At 41.6% G+C, this 19200-nt stretch overlaps 1 protein-coding gene across 8 annotated transcripts in view; it reads left to right on the forward strand.

Moving 5' to 3' along the window:
* Positions 1–19200, forward strand: part of LOC100059134 (zinc finger protein 426) — a 57159-nt gene that overhangs the window by 20614 nt on the left and 17345 nt on the right. For 3 of the 8 annotated variants that reach the window (XR_011440627.1, XR_011440631.1, XR_011440630.1), the window contains exons 7-8: positions 1193–1275; positions 1984–3797. Coding sequence is in view for 3 of the 8 variants with exons in the window: in XM_014741904.3 (XP_014597390.1) it covers positions 1193–1275; positions 1984–3339 (1439 nt within the window). In the remaining 5 variants the exon portion in view is untranslated. Of the gene's footprint in view, positions 1–1192; positions 1276–1983; positions 7752–9183; positions 11080–19200 lie in introns of those variants that run through there. The other 5 variants (XR_011440629.1, XR_011440628.1, XM_014741904.3 and 2 more) reach the window with 3 other exon arrangements.

Consider the following 19200-nt stretch of genomic DNA (forward strand, 5'->3'; position numbering starts at 1 on the left):
TTTCTTTTTATTTCATTCATTGTGTACTTCGTCTCAAACGTTTCTGATTGATTTTTTTTTAATAGTTTCAATGTTTTTTGTCAAGAATTCCCTGTGCTCATTAATCTTTCCCTGAGTTTATTGAAATGTCTTTCTGGATTTTCTTGTAACTCATTGAGTTTGTTTATAACTATTTTGAATTCTTTGTCATTTAGATTGTAAATTTCTGTGTTTTCAGGATTGGTTTCTGGATAGTTGTCATTTTCGTTTTGGTCTGGAGTGCTTTACATTTCTTCATGCTGTTTGATGAGTGGGACTTCGGCCATTGCATAGTGTTAATATCTGCTTGCAGATTCCACCTACCACCACTTAGGGGGGCAGGAGCTGTGTTTTGTAAGCCTGCATCGACCCTTGGCAGTTTGGCCATCTGTTGGCAGCTGTGCTGATGGAGCCCTCTGCATCTGGTTGCTGTTGCTTCACAGATGTGAGTGCTGGGGCTCTGGCCTCAATCCCATACCCTTGTCAACTGACCGAGCTTATGCTCTAGGCAGGATGAGGGGGAAGGGGACACCTTCTTTGCTGCGTGCACTCCTCCTCTGTACTCACTGGCTGCCTGTCTGGGCTGCTCAGCTTGGTGAGGGTGCTCCTCTGGTTGCTTAGCCGCCTTGGTGTGGAACCTTCCTGCACAACTAGGTGTGAGGCAACTCTGAGAAGAAAAGCATTCCTGTGGAGGGCTGCCTTTTTCCTGTCTCCTCTAGAATCGTGTGCAGGCCACTGCATGAGGTCCTGCACCCTAGATTGCTGCCACTGGGCAGGGAGAGGCGATCTGCTCACCTCCTTCCACTGCTGCCCAGGTCATCTAGCACCTCCACCTTCAGATGTCTGGATTTGTGGATCTCTCCGATGTCTGTTGTGTTTTGTGGATGTCCTCTGTTGTTTAATGGATGTCCTTTTTGTTGTATCTTAGGGGCAGATTCTAAGAAAAAAGCTCACTCTGCCATCATGCTGATGTCACCCAACTACTGAATTTTTTACTGTACAGCCTTATCGTTGCTAAGTTTTTTACATAGCCAAACTCCTCAAATCTTTCTTGTGGATTTTCTTTTACTATGTTTAATTTCCTAATAATACAAATGAGTCTTATTGTTTTTAGCTCCTGTAACTTATATTTCTTTCTGCAAACTCCTACATTTGTTATTCTCATTTATTTTAGAATGGGAATTACAATTTAAGACCAAAGACTCAGCAATTCAGCTGGATAGTTTTGGGGGAGAAACATCAAATAGGATAGAAACGGTAAGTACAGTTAAGTTCGAAAGGAGATATTTCTTATTTCCCACATTCAGGAAAGATTGGGGATTTTCATTAGATAGAACATGAGTAAAAGTAATTTGTATTTGACATAAGTGGTATTTGCCTAAGTGAGAGCACTGTCTCTAGAGAGATATTCTGAATACCTAATGAATTTGGGAATATCTTATACCTCACTTGAAACTTATTGCTCCAGAATTCCCAGAAGGAATCATTCCCACTTACATAACTGGACGTGAAGTTTTTAAAACCATTTCATGAAACTGTATGGGAATCTTTTTTTGGTTCTTAATTGTGGAAGAGGAAGATTGTCCCTGAGCTAACATCTGTGCCGGTCTTCCTCTATTTTGTATATGGGATGCCACCATAGGATGGCTTGATGAGTGGTGTGTGGGTCCCAACTCAGGATGCAAACTTGTGAACCATGGGCTCCTGTGGCAGAAAGTGCAAACTTAACCACTATGCCCCCTGTCTGGCCCCCAGGAATTGTTTAATAGTAGAGTAGATGCTATATCATTCTGGCAGAAGGAGTCCATCATTCAAGTTGAAAGAAATGAGCAGGGTAGAAAGTATAAATGTAGTGGAAGTGATTAAAATCGCCATCACCATTATGATGTTTGTAGTTTCAGATGGATAGGATCAGTGAGTTAGTCTGAGAAATCTTTGAATCGTCATTCTTCCATTCATTAACAGGAAATTAACCACAATGGGCCGGAACTCTGTGATTGTGGGCCATGTGGAAAAGTCTTCAGTGAACATTCATGCCTTAAGACGCACAGGAGGATTCAGATTGGAGGGAACACTAATGACGGTAATCAGTATGGACAAAATTTTTTAACTTTGCACAAGAAAACTTCTACTGGAGAGAAACTTTCCATGTTTAATCAGTTGGGAAAAGGCATCAGCCCAACTCCAGATGTTGTGTACCAAAAAACCATGCAAGAGAAAAACTTCGAATGTGGTGACAGTGGGAAGGCCTTTGTTAATCATTCTTATGTTCAGGCCCAAATGAAAACGCAGAATGGAGAAAATCTCTATGAATGGAAGGAATGTGGGAGATCTTTTATTCACTCCACAAGCCTTGGTGTGCATGTACAAAGTAACACTGGTAACAGTCATCACGAATGTAAGGAATGTGGAAAATCTTTTAAGCAGTCCTCATACCTTAATGCTCACGTTCAAATTCACACTGCAATAAAACCCTTTAAACTTAAGGAATGTGGGAAAGCCTTTATTCAGTGTTTTGAACTTACTGAGCCTATAAAAACTGACATTGGAGAGAAGCCTTTTATATGTGACACATCTGGAAAAGCCTTTGATTCTTCCTCAAATCTTTCTAACCATTCTAGAAGTCACACTAGAGAGAAGCGTTTTCAGTGTATTGTTTGTGGGAACAGATTTACCACTTCTTCGTACTTAGTTATTCACACGCGAATTCACACTGGGGAGACACCCTACAAATGTAAGGAATGTGGAAAAGGCTTTAAACGTTCATCGCACCTTAGCGTTCACATGCGAACTCACACTGGAGAGAAACCCTATCAGTGTAAAGACTGTGGGAAAACCTTCACTCATTATTCAAGCCTTATTTACCATGGAAAAACTCACACTGACGAGAAGTCTTTTAAATGTGATAAATGTGGAAAAGCCTTTGCTACTTCCTCATGTCTTAATAAACATTTTAGAATTCATAGACTGAAGTCTTTTGAGTGTAATGTGTGTGGGAAAAGATATTCCAGTTCTTCCTACTTTATCGTTCACAAGCGTATTCATACTGATGAGAAACCCTTCAAATGTAGGGAATGTGGAAAAGGCTTTAAACGTTCTTGGCACCTTAATGTTCACATGCGTATCCACAGTGGAGAGAAACCCTATGAATGTAAAGAATGTGGGAAAGCCTTCACTTACTGTCTAAGCCTTATTTACCATATAAAAACTCACACTGGAAAGAAGCCTTTTAAGTGTGACAAATGTGGAAAAGTGTTTGGTACTTCCTCATATCTTAACAAACATTTTAGAACTCATACAGGACCCAAGTCTTCTGAGTGAAATATAACTGGGAAAACATGTACCACTTGTTCATACTTTATCATTCACAAGCGTACTCACAATGGAGAGACACTGTATAAATGTAAAGAATATGGGCAAGTCTTTGCTCAATTCTCAGGCCTTACCATATGAAAACTCAGACTGCAGAGAAGCCTTTTCAGTGTGAGAAGTGTGAGAAAGTCTTTGTTCCTTCCTCAAAGCTTGTTAAACATTTAAGATCTCATGCTGGAGAGAAGCCATTTGACTGTAATATATGTAGGAAAAGATTTACCAATTCTTCATACATAGTTATTCACAAGAATATTCATACTGGAGAGAAACCCTGTGAATGTAAGGAATGTGGGAAAGCCCTTGGCAGTCGTCATTCACTTCAAAGACATGACAGGACCACACTGCAGACATGCCCTCCAATGTAAGGAATGAGGGGAAGCTGTCAGAATCTTCTCACAACCCAGCATGTAAGTACTCATAGTGAAGCCATCCTGTTAAGGAACTGGAAAGCCCTCTTTAATTGTTTCCTCAGTGAAATGTGTACTTTTTATATGTGAGAGAGCTTGTAGTAGAGAGAAATCTAACTGATGTAAGATATGTGGGAGAATTGTATTTCTACTGATGTTCACTTGTGATCTCGCCGTGGAGAGAAACTTCATGAGTGTAAGAAATGTTGTAGAGTCACAGTTATTTTCCATTAGATCGTTTCCTATCCTTAATAAACGTGATGTGGTTCAGTAAAAGAAACTGAATATAGGGGATATGGGAAGTGCTACCCTGAGTGTGAATCATAGGGTATTTTGAGATGCATAATGTGGTTCATTCTGTAGATCTAGTTAAAGCATTTGTGATTAGGCCCTGAGAATTCTTGTGCGTAGTGTGTCCTTCTTTCTGCTGATAGCTCAGTTTAGTGGCTACACCTTCCAGGTTGCAACCTAGTCAATAGAGAGTCTAGAGGATTCACATTCAATCCCCTTCTAACCACTTGGATTCTCTTGTTGGATTGATATGGTCTTACATTGTGATGACAGTGATTTCTTGATTGTTTGCAGTGCTCACTGAACTCATTTACAGCATGTCACTCTGCCCAAGGTGGTTGGTGAAATACATCTGTAAATTTTGTAAACTTACCTTGTCCCTCTCACAACGGATCTTTCAGATAAAAAGTCAGTGTCAAGCATGTGATGAAAGGTGAAAAAGTGACTTTACACCTACTAATGTTAGACATTCTGATTTCATGAGCTTTGTGGCTGAGCAACAACCTCACCCTCTAGGGAGGACTATTAACCCCTTGCCATACAGGAAGATAGTGAGAATAATGAATGTTCTCTTTTGCCCCTATACCTAGTACCACAGCCTTGGAAAACAATCATATCAGTTGTGTGAGTCAAGCAACAGTTGTCGCTGCTGGTATGACCTGCTACTTTCTTTGTCATTCTGTCTGTGAACTGTGAAAACAGAAAACCTTATGTGAATGTAGCTGGTCCTGAGCTGCTGTGCTTGCTGCCCTCTCTGGGACATCCTGAATGTGAACTTTGGGTGTAGACACATTGGCACAACATCATTTCAGCTTCAATGATACAAGTTCACGTAGTTTGGACCCTCAAGCAGCGTTGGGTTATGTCACATATGGCCATCAGGCATGCAACTGCTTGATGCCACTTTCTTGAGGCTTAGGCAAAACACTGTATGATAATCTAAATCAAGGGTAACCATAAATCTTGAAAAATTCTCTGTGCACCTTTGTGTTAACTGTTGTTGTGGAGTATATCATGTTGTCCCTCGCTTTTGGGCATATATGTTGTTATTTAGCCCATCTATTGTCTCTTCAATTATTGGCAACAACACCAAAGGTCAGCAGATCATTCTTAATCTTTTGTGTGTGCTGTGTCATAGATTGGCTTTAGATGACATCGTAATTGCCTGATATAAGACCTCAGGGTCCTACCAGAAATTGTCACAGTTGCTTGAATCTAGCACCTTGTGGGTAGTGTATGAGGTCCCTCCTGCAGATTGGTCTCATTCTGCTGTTTGCACTCCTAGTGACAGCATCCTCAATGAGTGTTGTGTGAGAGGAATGAGGAGATTTGGTGCTGGCTTTGGTTGGTCAGTGGATGACAAAGTGGCATATTTATGTGGGAAGACTCTGAAAGCCAAGATAATGTGAGCCATATACGCTCCAACACAGATGAGCCTTTAAAAACATTCTAAGTGCAAAGAAGCTGTTGATAAAAGATTGTATGGCTTCATTTATATGAAGTGTCTAGAAAATGTGAATCTCAGAGACAGAAAGGAATTTGTATTTGCCTGGATATTCAGAGACAATGGAAATGGGAGTCTGACAGCAAAGACTGCTTTTGAACTGATGAAGTGGTTCTAAAATTGTGATGGGTTAGGTAAGTTTGTGCATATAGTAAACATCATTGAGTTGTATAGATTTAAATGAATGAATTGTATGGTATGTGAATTATATCTCAGTAAAGCTGTTCCAAGAAATAGAAGATTGTTGTACTGCTTACACCATTGGAAATTATGAGCATATTAGATTTAATATCTGAGGCATCTGGAATTGTAGGATGCAGCCAACATTAGCTACCATTATACTTTTGCCACTAGATATTGAAAATATGAAACTTTTATAATCAAAGGGCGTGCTACAGGCATAAGTAAATATGTTACTGTAAAGGAGATTCTAGATATGAATACTGGTATGTATAGGAATTTTGTTGTTTAATAAATACGGAATTACAAAACAGTAGGTCAAGGATAGCTTAACAATAAGCACTAGTACCACAGTTGGCCTTTTGGAGGAAGAAAAATTGGATCCAGTACCCCCACCATATACAAGAATACACTGGATGAAGATTAAAGATTTAAATGTCTGTACAAGTAGTAAATTTAAGAAGCAAATTAGGAAATCTCCAAATACTGTAGGGTTTGAAGAGACGTTTTAAGGCAAGGCAGGAAATCCAGAAACTATTTTACAAAACAGACTTCCTTTGGGCACATAAACATTTAATATTTTGTACAGCAAGAGATGAAAGATTAACGTGGCAAAATAGTTATTACTTCAATAGTTGCATAAAATACATCTGACAGTGTCTATAAGCAATTCTTGATAAAATGCGTTAGTAAATCACGGTTTAAGAAGATCTTTATGAATTCCACTGTGCCCACCCACTGAAATCCACAGCAAAGATAGTTACTTGGGAAACTTTAAAACGCTTCCTAAGTGAACGATTTCTGGTATTGTTGCTGTTTCACAGCGTAGTATGGGAGGCCCTGGACCATATGGTAAAATCATAAAAAAGGAAACAGTTACTTTTAAAAGAAAAAATATTTATAGACAATTTTATATGAAAAGCACAAAGGAAGCAATGATTAGAGTATAGCATGGTGTCGAACAGAAATCAAACGAAATAAGGGGGAATAAAGACAAGGATGGGGTTAGTTGAATGGAGGAAATGGGCTTTCCGGGATTGGCAGGCACGTTACAGGAGAATCACCGTAAGCGCTCTAGGAGGGTGAGGTGAAGCAGGTGGAAAAGCTTTTTTTGATGCACATTCTCGCCTTCAACCACCACCCCCAGTGTAGGCCCCGTCTCGAGCCCTGGTTCTAGCCTCCATCTTGTCTCACGCTGTTTCTGCCTACAGCCCCGCACCGAGCAAACCGTGGTCCAACCCCACCCATGCAGTTGTTCAGTTGAATTTCTCAGTCTGAGGTGGTCTTTCTTGACTGGCAGCCTGAGCCGCAGAGCTCCGCCCCTTCCGTCCCCAGGCAGGAAGCGGAAGTTTGGTCGCTTGTTCATTGGGATTTTTGTCCTGCCTGCTCCTGGTATCTTGGAGACATATCTCTTGGTGGTGGTCCAGCCCAGCCCAACTTTGGGAAGGGCAGTGCGAAGTGGAGGATATGGGGGTTGAAGGAGGAGTGAAAGTGTGTTTGGTCCAGGTCGCCGAGGGCCTACTTAACAGAGTCCTGGAGTGTGACGCTCGCTCCCGCTGGGGCCCCGCGGCACATGTGGGCATTCATTGCTCACCAAGACCTGAGACACACTATATGGGCGCATGCCTGAGGTCTCTTCATCCACCGAGCTTCCCTCTTCAGAAGCCTCCAGAGCAACCTTTGTGACTTGTCTCCAGAAGGAAAGGAACCTACGCCATTGGAATGACGTTGACTCGGCCCCCGCATCCTCTGTCCTTGCGGATCTGGCAATTCTGGCCTATTCTGGGGAGCACTGGGGGAATGTTGGGGGAAGGGGGTCTGTGTTTCCTTTTGTATACAAAAGAATGTTTCATCTGGGAATTTGGTTGTCTTTGCATGTCCTTCCTTTATTTTTGACACATTATGTTCAGGTAGAAAGATACTTTCTTAGATGTGTATGATGTGCATATTTCTGTGAATAAATATAATTGGAGACAAAAGTCTTTTCTACTAAAACGAAACAAGAACACTTTCCTATGTCTGAACTTCCTAGGGTTATCCGTCTCCATAGGGCTTCAGAACAGCGGCCTCTAGGAGAAAAGGATGGAGACTTTATTACACTAGGTCTAGAATAATCGAAACTTGCCATCCACAGAATGTTTGGACTAAGTGCATTTTTTCCACATTCTTTTGAAAAATCTCAAACCTAAGAAAATTTGAACATGCAGTACAATATGCAGTCTGCTGTATACATTTAATATGAGCAATAAAACCCCAAGCACTTTGAGGTCCTTCTCTTTATGGGCAGGTATTTCTGATACGGTCTCTGCCAGAGGCACTGTCGGCCAACCTGCATGTGAACTTTGACCCCAGATCTCTGGTCTGAGAAGCTCCATTATTTAAAACTAATAATAACCCATTCACTTATTTTGCTGCGGTAAAATATAATGTGAAACTGGCTGTTTTAAGTGTGCCGTTCTGTGGCGTGTGCACTCACATTGTTGTGTGACCATCACCACCATCCAGCTCCAGAACTTTTTCATCTTCCCAAACTGCAACTCCACCCGTTAAACTCCAACTCCCCATTTCCTCATCTTCTCAGTCCCTGGGAATGTCTGTGCTCCCTGCTCTAAGCTCCTCATTTAAGCCGAGCATACTGTATTTGACTTTTTGTGTCTGGCTTATTTCATTCAGCATCGCGTCTTCAAAGTTCATCCATGTTGCAGCATGTGTCAGAATTTCCTGCCTTTTCAAGGTGGAATAACACTCCATTGTACATATGTACCACATTCATGTGTCAGTGGACACTCGGGTTCCCACGTTTTGGCTCTTGTGACTAATGCTGCTCTGAACCTGGCTGTGCAAACGTGTATTCAAGGCCCTGCGTTCAATTCTGTTGGGTGTACACGCACAGAAGTGAATGCTTGATCGTATGGCAATTCTGTGTGTATCTTATTGATTTATTAGTCCTGTCATTTCTTGGCAGGTATTGTATTCCTAGATATATTTGAACATTCACAAAAAACGGTTTTACTTTAAATTGTGGTAAAGAACACTTAAGAGTTACCATTTTAACTATTTTAAGTGTACAGTTCAGTAGTGTTAAGTATATGCACTTTGTTGTGCAACAGATCTCCAGAACTTTCTCAGCTTTCAAAAGTATAACTATGTATCCGATCAACAATCTCCATTCTCCTCTCCTCCAGGCCCTGGTAACCTCCATTCTACTTTTTGTCCCTATGAATCTGGTTAATCTAGGGACCTCACAGAAATTAAATGATGCAGCTTTTTTTTTTTTTTTTTTTTTTTTGTTAAAGGGTTTTTTTGAGATGCACCGAAAGTCCCAGGTTTGGGTATTTAAATGTAGTGATAGCAATCATAGCACCAACGCATTTTTAACTCCTTTAATTTTTTACCCCCCTTTGCTCCTAGATTGATACTTAAAAGGGAAGCATCCTCTGGAGGACGCTGCAAGGTGTCAAGCGACCTAGGATATAGTTCCAGTGACCCCTTTATTTAATCTGCTGGGCAAACAAGGCACGTCCTTGTTCGGCCTGTGCCTACCTCCTCATCCATAAAGTGCGAAGAATAAATGTCTTTTCCTCGGTGGGAGGAGGAGGCCTTTCTCAGCACTTTCACAGCAGGAACCCAGCCTGGGACCGCCATCAGCCCTGGCTCCACCCCGCCCCTGGGACTTGTCCCCGCCCCTCCATCGCAGTTCCAGCCGCGGACGCGCGCGGGGTTTTCTGGCTGAGGAGGATCACGGTTCCCTTCCCTCCTTCCTCGGTCGCTCCTCCCCGCCCTGTGTTCTTGGAGCCCCTCCCCTCGCTCCCCCACCTTCCGACCAGAAACGGAAGTGTCGGCACTGTGCTGGCTGCCTTCCCTTGGCTACTCCTTCTCTGTCTGTTCCGGAGGTCCCGGGCTCGGCTGAGCCTCGTGGACCGGGAGGACGGGCGGGGTCAAAGGCCGGCCACCAGTGGTCCGCGTGGACACCAGGCAGCTGCACAGCCGCCGACCATCTTCATGTCTGGCCGGGCTCCGCGCCTCCCTCTGTGGCCTCTGTCCTGGCGGCTCCCCGCCCGGGGCCTCCTCCCGCCGCTGCGTCTGCTCTGCGATCCCGGCCCGCCCTCTGCTCGGGGCCGCGGCCGCTCCCGAAGCGGCAGGGACTGGGGGGGGGGGGGGGGGTGGGGGGTGGCGGGGAGCCCTGGAGCTCTGTCCCGGTGAGGAGGATGGGGAGGTGCGGTCGGGGAGCCTTTTCTTCCGCTGCGCCCCGCTTTGCAGAAAGCCTCGTAAGCAGCCTTTGTTGTCCCGTCTCCAGAGGACAGCGTCTCAGTCCCTCGTGGGCCTGGGCATCCCGGCGGTGTGGGCGAGCTCAGGTGAATATGGGCCGGTTGTGGGCGTCACTTCTTTCTTTGGTTCATCATATTCAGATGGGAAGATAAGAAGCATTCACACGAGTACTGAGGAGGACAGGTATCTGATACCCTTGCATGCGAGAGTGAGGGAATACCCACAAATACGAAACTTCCTACCGCGAAAAGCCGGGGTGCCTGGCTGCACCTGACCCCGCCTGAGCTCCAGAGCCGGGTCAGCCTCCCGGAGCTTCAACATACAGGAACGTTTGGGGAAAAAGATGTAAGCTGCTTTCTGTTCGTTCCAGCGCTTGGAATTGAATTTACTCTTATTTAGGAAGAGTAATTAGTAAGCAGGGGGCTGAGGCTTGACACTATGGGAATATCCTGTATCCTGACATTTTTGATATTTTCCTGGATGACATATTATATTGAGTGTTGCCAAATGGTGATTTTCTGGTTCATTCATCCTTTAGCTGGCAGTTCCTTCTCTTTTACTTTCTGTTCTACCTTGCATGAGGCTCTTCCATTAATGTATCTTTCCCTGTGGACAGGGCATCCCCTGTTCAAAGCGTGTCTAATCTCATGGTTGGAACAAGAAGAATTGAGGACGGTAGAGACAGGTGTTCTCCACGGTGAAAGTTTGCAAAATAAAACCACAGTCAGTGAGAAGTTCAGTATGGTTGGAAGTAAAATCAGGAAAAATTTTAAGATGCACTCTTTTCTCAGAAGGCTGAGGCCATTGGTCTCTGATGTTGCGGGGTATCTTCAACTTCCCTTACTCTTATTTTAAATTTCCTCACACTTTCCAATGATCACAAATTGTCCTAGGTTTTTTTCTGTTTTAAATTTATCATTTTGATGTTAGTGCATTGTTGAGATCTTTCATATTTATTTCCCTGATATTTTCTCTTTCTGTTCATCACTTTTAATTTTTGTATAATCATTTTCTAATAAAAACTACTTAAAATTTTGACCCCTTGTCCTTATCATTGCTAAATTTTTGATATAACCATAATGTTTAAATCAATCTTTCCTTTTTTTCCTATATCTAATTTGTAAAGTAATACAGATGAGCCTGATATTTTTGGACTTCTTTAACCTAACATTTCTTTCTAAACTCTCAAATTTGTTTATTTGTTTTATCACAGAATGAGATTTGGGACTTAAAATGAAAGAATGAGCACTTCAGGAGGATATCATAGCAGGGGAGAACAGCCTCCCAAATAGGATACAAATAGGAAGATGGATCAATGATATCTCTTGTTTTACACATTCAGAAAAGATTGAGAATTAGATAGAAGATAAGTGGAAACCAGAGATATTTGGAACAGGTGGCATAGCCCAAGACAGTGATGCTTCTGGGGAGATAGATGGAATATGATGAATTTGGGGATATCCTAGACCTAGCTTGAAACTTGGTGCTTCAAGTTTCCCACAAGTATACAATCACATATATCTGAAGATGTTGAGTTTAAAAACAGTTTTATAGAACACTACAGGAACCATTTTAAAATCATAGTAGATGGGATAGCATTCTCCCAGAAGGGTTTCGTCATTCAATTTGAGGAAATCAACAGGGCAGTTTTGTATGCTTGTAACGAAAATGGTAAAAATCATAAATATTGTAATAATGTTTCTGTTTTGAGATCTGTATAATCTATTAAGGAGTCTGAAGATTCCTTTAGTCGTCATTCATCCCTTCCTCAACAGGAAACAATCCAAAATGGAGGGAAACTCTATGAGTGTAAATAATGTGAAAAGTCTTCAGTGAGCACTCATGTCTTAAGACACACAAGAGTATTCAAAATAGAGGGAACACTTGTGATGAGAATCATTATGGAAAGGCTTTCTGACTCTGCCCAAGAAAACCTATACCAGTGAGAAACATTCCAATCTTAAGCAGTCCAGAAAAGCCATCAGTCTGACTCCGAATACTGTGTGCCAGGTGATGTGCATACAAGAGAAAACTTTGATGCGGTGACTGTGGGAATGCCTTTGTTAATCACTCATACCTTAAATCTCATGTGAGAATTGACAATGGAGAAAACCCTATGAATGGAAGGAATATGGGAGACTCTCTATTCACTTCACAAGCTTCAATGTGCATATACAAACGCACACCACAAAAAAGTTCCTATGAGAACAGAGAATGTGGAAAAGCTTTAGGTATTCTGCCTAGCTGAATATTTATATATGATCCCACACGGGAGAGAAGTCCTTTGTTTGTAAGGTATGTGGGGAAGCATGTACATGCTCCTCATGCCTTAATGTGCGCTTGTAGACTCACAGAGCCAAAAAACCGTATTAGGGTAAGGAATGCAACAAGACCTTTTACTTTTCCACAAAACTTAATGTGCCCGTGTGAAGCCACACTGATGAGAAACCCTATGAATGTAAGCAATGTGGGAAAAATTTCACTGTTTCCTCACACCTAACTCAACACGTAAGAATTTGTAGTGGAGAGAAACTCAATAAAGGTAAAGAATGTGGCAAAGTTTTCACTAGTTCTCAACTTTCAGAATGTATAAAAAAACAGTGGAGAGAAGGCTTTTGAGTGTAAGCAATGTGGAAAAACCTTCCCTCAATCCTCAAAGCTTTCTGGACATTAGAGAACTCATACTGGCGAGATGCCCGTTGATTGTAAGCCATTTAGGAAAGCAGTTATGTATTCCTCATGTCTGAATACTTAGTTGAGGGCTCACAGTGCTGAAAAGCCATACACATAGAGGGAATCTTACCAGACAATCACATGTTCCATAAACCTTAATATCCTCATGCAAACTCACACTGGAGAAAAGCCCTATGAATGTTTCAGTGTGGAAAAGCCTTCAGTTATTTCAGTTCATTTCAAATACACAAAGCAATTAAAACTGGAGAGAAATCCTATGAATGAACACTGTAGTAAAGTTTTCAATTCCTCCACTTACTTTTGAAGTTATGAAAGAAGTCACACTGAGGAGGATCTTGATCAATGTAAGGAATGTGGGAAAGCCTTCAGTTGTCTCTGTTCAGTTTGAATATATGAGAGAAATCACACTGGAGAGAATCTATCAATGTAAGGAATGTGGGAAATCCCTTAATTGTGCTGATTATTTCAAAGTCATGAACAAACTCACACTGGAGAGAAACCTTATAATTGTGGAGACATCATCATAAATATCAATCTTAGTTTTATTATCGTGTAAGACTTTCCAGTGGAGAGAAGGTTCATGTCTGTAGAGAATGTGGGAAAGCCTTCATTGATACTCAGGACTTGGCTCACACATCAGAATTCACACTGGGGAGAAAGCAGGTAAATGTATGCCATGTGGGAAAGGCTTCACTCCTTCCTGAAACCTAAAGGAACATGTAAGAGTACACAGTGGAGAGAAGCTATGTGGATGTTAGGAATGTGGAAAAGCCTATAGTTGATTCTTGCTCCTTATTAATAATTTAAGAATGTATGCTATAGAGAAAATTTATGTATTAAAGGATACAAAAATCTTTTCTCATTCCACAAGCCTTCATGGCACATGTGAACTAACAGGATTGGAAACTAAGACTATATGGTATGGCCTGAATTCTGCCCCTCTGGAAAACATGTGTTAAAGTCCTTTCCCATAATACCTCAGAATATATCCATATTTGGAGATAAGCTTAAAGTGGTGATTAGGATAAAATGAGGTCTTTGTTTGGAGCTCTAATTCAGTATCAATGATGTCCAAACAAGAAGTGAAAGTGACACTGGGGATGCATGCACACAGAGAGAGAACCACGCGAAGACAGCAGAAGATGACCCATGTGCAAGCCAAAGAAAGGCCTGGAACAGATGCTTCTCTTAGATCTTCTAGGGAAGTGAACCTTGTTGGTGCCATGATTTTGGACTTCTGGCCTCCAGAATTGAGAAAAAATAAGTTCCTGCTGCTGAAGCCATCTAGTCTATGGTGTTTTTTATGGAAGTCCTGCAAAATGAACACCTTAAAGAATGTGAGAAAGCCTTAAGAGAATCCTATATGCTCAATATTCACAAGCAAAACCCCACTGGAGAGAAACACTATGAATGTGAAGAATGTGGGATAGCCTTCATTCAGTCTTCATCCCTTTCTAAACATGTAAGAAAGCATGCTGGAGAGAAGTCCTGTCAATGGAAGTCATGTGTAAAAGTCTTTAAATGTTCACAAGCCCTTGATAGTCACATCCAAATCACCTAGTGAAAAACTCTATGAAAATAAAGGGAAAGAATAAAAGAAAGAAATCAAAGCTTCTTTTATTATGAGGGTAAAGAATGTGACCTTATAGAACATGTAGGAACTTAGAGTGGACTCACTATAGGGTATGTAGATGAGCTTTCAGTAATATTTCATGCCTTACAGAAGATGTAAAAACTGACAATGGAGAGAAACCTTTTGAGTGTAAGCCATGTGGGAAAACTTTCTTTCCTTCCACAAGTCTTATTTTAAACACATATAGTTGCTGTAAAATCCCTGGGAGAAGAAGGAATGTGGCACAACCCTTAAATATTTCACATCACAATGATCTCATGAAGTTTCATATTGGAGAAAGTCCCTAGGCCTGGAAAGAAGATGGTCCACATCTGCATATTGCTCAAGGCTTAATATCCAGATGAGAATTCACACTCTGTAAAGACTCTGTGAATGTAAAGAGTACAGGAAAAGTTTCACTTGGTCCTCATATCTTATCATTTAGGAACTCACAGTTGAGAGATGCTGTAAAAATTTAAGAAGTATGAGAAAGCCATCAGACTATCCTCATAGCTCAGCATATAAGAACTCATACTGAAGCCGTGTCATGTAAGAAATGTGGAAAACCCTTCATTATTTGATCAGTTTTTAATAAATAAGGGAGATCTTTAATTGGAGATCAACCCTAATAAGATGTCAAAAGTTGTAGTTCTGTTAGTTACTTTAATATTCAATTGTAATTTCACATTGGAGAAAAACCTCCATGTTAAAAATGCTTGAAAGTCATCAATTTTCCTTTAGATTGTCCCTCTCACTTTAATAAACATGGTGTGATTCACAGTCTAATCATAGGATGACTCACGCCCAAAAGACATTGTGAATATGGGAAGTGTTTCCCTCAGTCCAGAAATCTTCTGGTATGCTGAGTGAAACTGCTTTCTGGGTGGCTCTTTAGATCTATGTTGAACATTTGTGATTCTATCCTAACCATTTTGGGCACAATGTCTCTTTCTTTCCCTCGATAGCCAGACAAGGCCAGTCTAGTTGTTATACCTTCCTGGTTTGAAACTGTCTAAAAGTGGGCTGACAGGATTCACACTTAATCCTCTTCTAGCCACCTGCAATCTGTAGTTGGATTAATATGGTTTTACATTGTGAAGACAGTGACTGCTTGACTGAATTCACTGCTCATGGAATATGTCTACAGTGGCTCACACTGGGAAAGGTGGAGATATAATACAACTGTATCTTTTCTAAAAAAGCCCTTCTCTCACACCTTATCCATTCAGATAAAAGGTCAGTATGCAAGCAGAAGGTTATTGAGGGAAAGGTGAGATTATACACCCAGATTTCATGGCCATGATGGAGAGCAGCAAGTCCAGCTCTTGAGGAAAGAATACTTTGAACCACAGGCAGTGTAGGAAGGGAGTCAAAAACATCCAGCACCACAGCCTGGAAAAACAACCACATTGTCTGCCTGAGTCATGGAACAGCTGCAGCTTGAAATATGACTGGCTGCTGGATTTATCATTCTGTCCATGTGGTATGAAAAAAGAGTATCTTGTTAACAGGACTTGTCTTGATAATCTGCTGTGCTTGATGCCATCAATGGCATTTCATGATTGTTCCCCCTGAGTAGAGACACACAGACCAGTATATCCTCATTTCAGTCTGTATGATACAAATTCATGTACTTCTGAGGTTCAGGCAGCTTTGAATTTTGTCATGACTGGCCCTCGAGGATGCTGCTGCTTGGTGACACTTTGCATGGGGCTTAATCAAACCTGTGTAATGGTAATGCATATCAAGTTTAAAAATCGAACATGAAAAAGAATGACCTGTGCCCTTTTGTGTTTATGTTTGTGGAGGAGAGTGGGTTGTGGAGAAGTTCACTCTGGGTATGAGTGTTGCTGTTTAGACTGTGTCACAGCCTGTAGTTATTAGGAACAACACCAAATATAGCAGCTTAGTCTTTACTCTGTTGTGTAGGTTATATGGGAGAGTGGACTGGCTTTACACGACATCTTCATTCCTCCATGGATCTTGTTCACAGTTGACTGAATCCGAGATTTTGGGGTCATGGGTACGATTAATCCTACAGGTTGGCCTCATCCTTCTGTCTGGACTCCTAATGATAGTGGCATTAATAAATGCTGTATGAGTTAAACTGAGCAGATTTGGTCCCAACCTTTACTGGTCAGTGTCTGGCAGAGTGGCATATTCATGTGAAAAATCAGCAGAGGACACCGTGGATTGATGGAAAATACTCCTCCATGGATCTTTGCTCCCACTTATCTTGCTGAGCATGCCAAGAATGCAAGGCCCTGACTACTGAGGGAGGAGGCAACAGTGGCACTTGGGCAGAGATCCTGTGCCACCTTCACCTTGCCTCACAGCTACCCATCCCGTCACCCTACACTGCTCCTGCTCCCTGTGAAGGACGGTATCATCTCCTGGGAGCTGCACTTTTTGTTGTTACTAGTCTGACACATGCATTTCAGTCTCCTTGGTTCATATTTCTGTAAGAGTTTGGGCAAATTTGGCAGTAGGAAAAGAAAGCTAAAGTAACCTTGTGGGTAGTGTCCTATGGGCCCAGTCACTGTGTTCTTGTGGTTTCTGCTGAATGTGCAAGTGGTATGGATGTTTCACATGCTTGAGCTTCCCTGTCCTGTAGGTGTCAGAGGGTTCTCAGATTGCCACAGATTTCCAGGTGGTCTGACAGAAACAATATAGAATCCCAGGGGGAGAAAGCATTGTTTTAGAATATGCAGAGAGGCCGTTTCCCCATATATCAGCAGCATGTGGCTGATGTGGTCACCAAGCACACTCCTTTTTAAAAAAGACAGCTGTGAACATGGTACTACTTTCTGGCTGAAACTGAATGCTTGACTCATGGAGCCCTGTGACTCTGGCCTGGAAGCCCCATAGAATTGAGTGATCAATAAGGGAAAATTCAAACAGGTTCTGCTAGTCAAATGGAAATGGTATCTTGTAGAATACGGCAGCCTGACCACAAGCATTTTGATTTTACCTTTAGGCAGCTACCGACTTTGTAGAAACTTCATTCTCCATTCCACCACCTGAAGGGAAGCCACTGCCTGGGTTAGGTTCACTGATGGTGGGGCTAAGCTGAGAGCTGATGGTTTCCTGTAGGTGAGTGTGAATACCTTCACTATAAAAGGAAGATCTCAGGGGTCGGCCCGGTGGTGCAGCGGTTAAGTGCACGTGTTCTGCTTTGGTGGCCTGGGGTTCACCGGTTCGGATCCTGGGTGTGGACATGGCACCACTTGGCACGCCATGCTGTGGTAGGCGTCCCACATATAAAGTAGAGGAAGATGGGCACAATGTTAGCTCAGGGCTAGGCTTCCTCAGCAAAAAGAGGAGGACTGGCAGTAGTTAGCTCAGGGCTAATCTTCCTCAAAAGAAAAAAAAAGAAAAGAAAGATCTCAAATCAACAACTTAACTCTGTACTTTGAGGAAGTAGAAAAGAAGAACACTGTAAACACATCTAAAAGAAGGACAGAAATACTAAAAATTGGAAGGGAAATATATAAAATAGCCAACAGAGAAACAATAGCAAGAGCAATGAAACCAAATGTTTCTTTAAAAAGTTCAACAAAATTGACAACCTTTAGCTAGTGTGACAAAGAAAAGTGGAGATGAAAGTAAGTAAAATCATTACTACTGACCACTCAGAAATGAAAAGGACTGTAATAGAATACTATGAACAATTGTACACCAACAAATTAGATAACCTAGATGAAATACACAAACTCCTGGTAACATATATTAACTAAACCGCATCAGGAAGAAATGAAAAATCTCAACAGACTTATGACAATTAAAGGGAGTGAATCAGTAATTCAGCTTCTCCCAAGGAAGAAAGATGGAGGACCAGATGGCCTCTGTGATGAATTGTACCAAACATTTACAGAAGAATCAACAGCAATCTTTCTCAAACTCTTGCAAAAATAGAATACAAAAGAGAACACTTCCTAATTTATTCTGTGTGATCAGCATTACAGTGACACCAAATCAAGATAAAACCATCACAAGAAAAGAATATTACAGACTCATGTATTTCACGAATATAGATACAAACATTCTTAACAAAATACTTACAAACCAAAACCAACAGCACATTAAAAGGATTAAGCATCATGACCCAAGTGAGATTTATCCTCCGAGTACACGGGGGGGTGGGCGGGGTTTCAACAAAAGTGAGTAAAAAAGTGTGATACATCATGTTAATAGAACAAATGGGAAAAAAACACTATAGCATTCTGATGCACTAAAGGTAATTGTCAAAATCTGTCATCTTTTCTGTATAGAAACTCAGAAAACTAGGAACAGAAGGGATGTTATTCAATATGATAATGGGCATTTGTGAAAAATCCACAGCTAACATCAAAATCAATGGTGAAAGATGGAAAGGTTTTCCCCCCTGAGATCAAGATGCCCAGTTTCAGTACTGCTATTCTACACTGTACTGGAAATTGTAACTGGAGCAATCAGGCAAGAAAAAGAAATGAAAGTCTTCCAAGTTGGAAGGAAAGAAAAAACTATTTTTATTTGGAGATGACATGATCCTATATACAGGAAATCCAAAAGAATCTACAAAAGTTATTACAGCTTATATTGGGGCCAGTCTGGTGGTGTGGTGGTTACGTTCACGTGCTCTGCTGCAGCAGCCTGAGTTTTGCAGGTTCAGATCCTGGGCACGGACCTAGTGCCACCCAGCAAGCCATGCTGTGGTGGCATACCACATAAAATAGAGGAAGATTGGCACAGATGTTAGCTCAGGGCCAATCTTCCTCACAAAAAATAGTTACTACTGCTTATAATGAATTGAGCGATGTTGCAGGATACAAGATCAACACCCCTAAATCAATTGTGTTTCTGGACAGCAGCAA

This window comes from Equus caballus, chromosome 7 (assembly GCF_041296265.1).
Source record: "Equus caballus isolate H_3958 breed thoroughbred chromosome 7, TB-T2T, whole genome shotgun sequence".
NCBI classification, from domain to species: domain Eukaryota; kingdom Metazoa; phylum Chordata; class Mammalia; order Perissodactyla; family Equidae; genus Equus; species Equus caballus.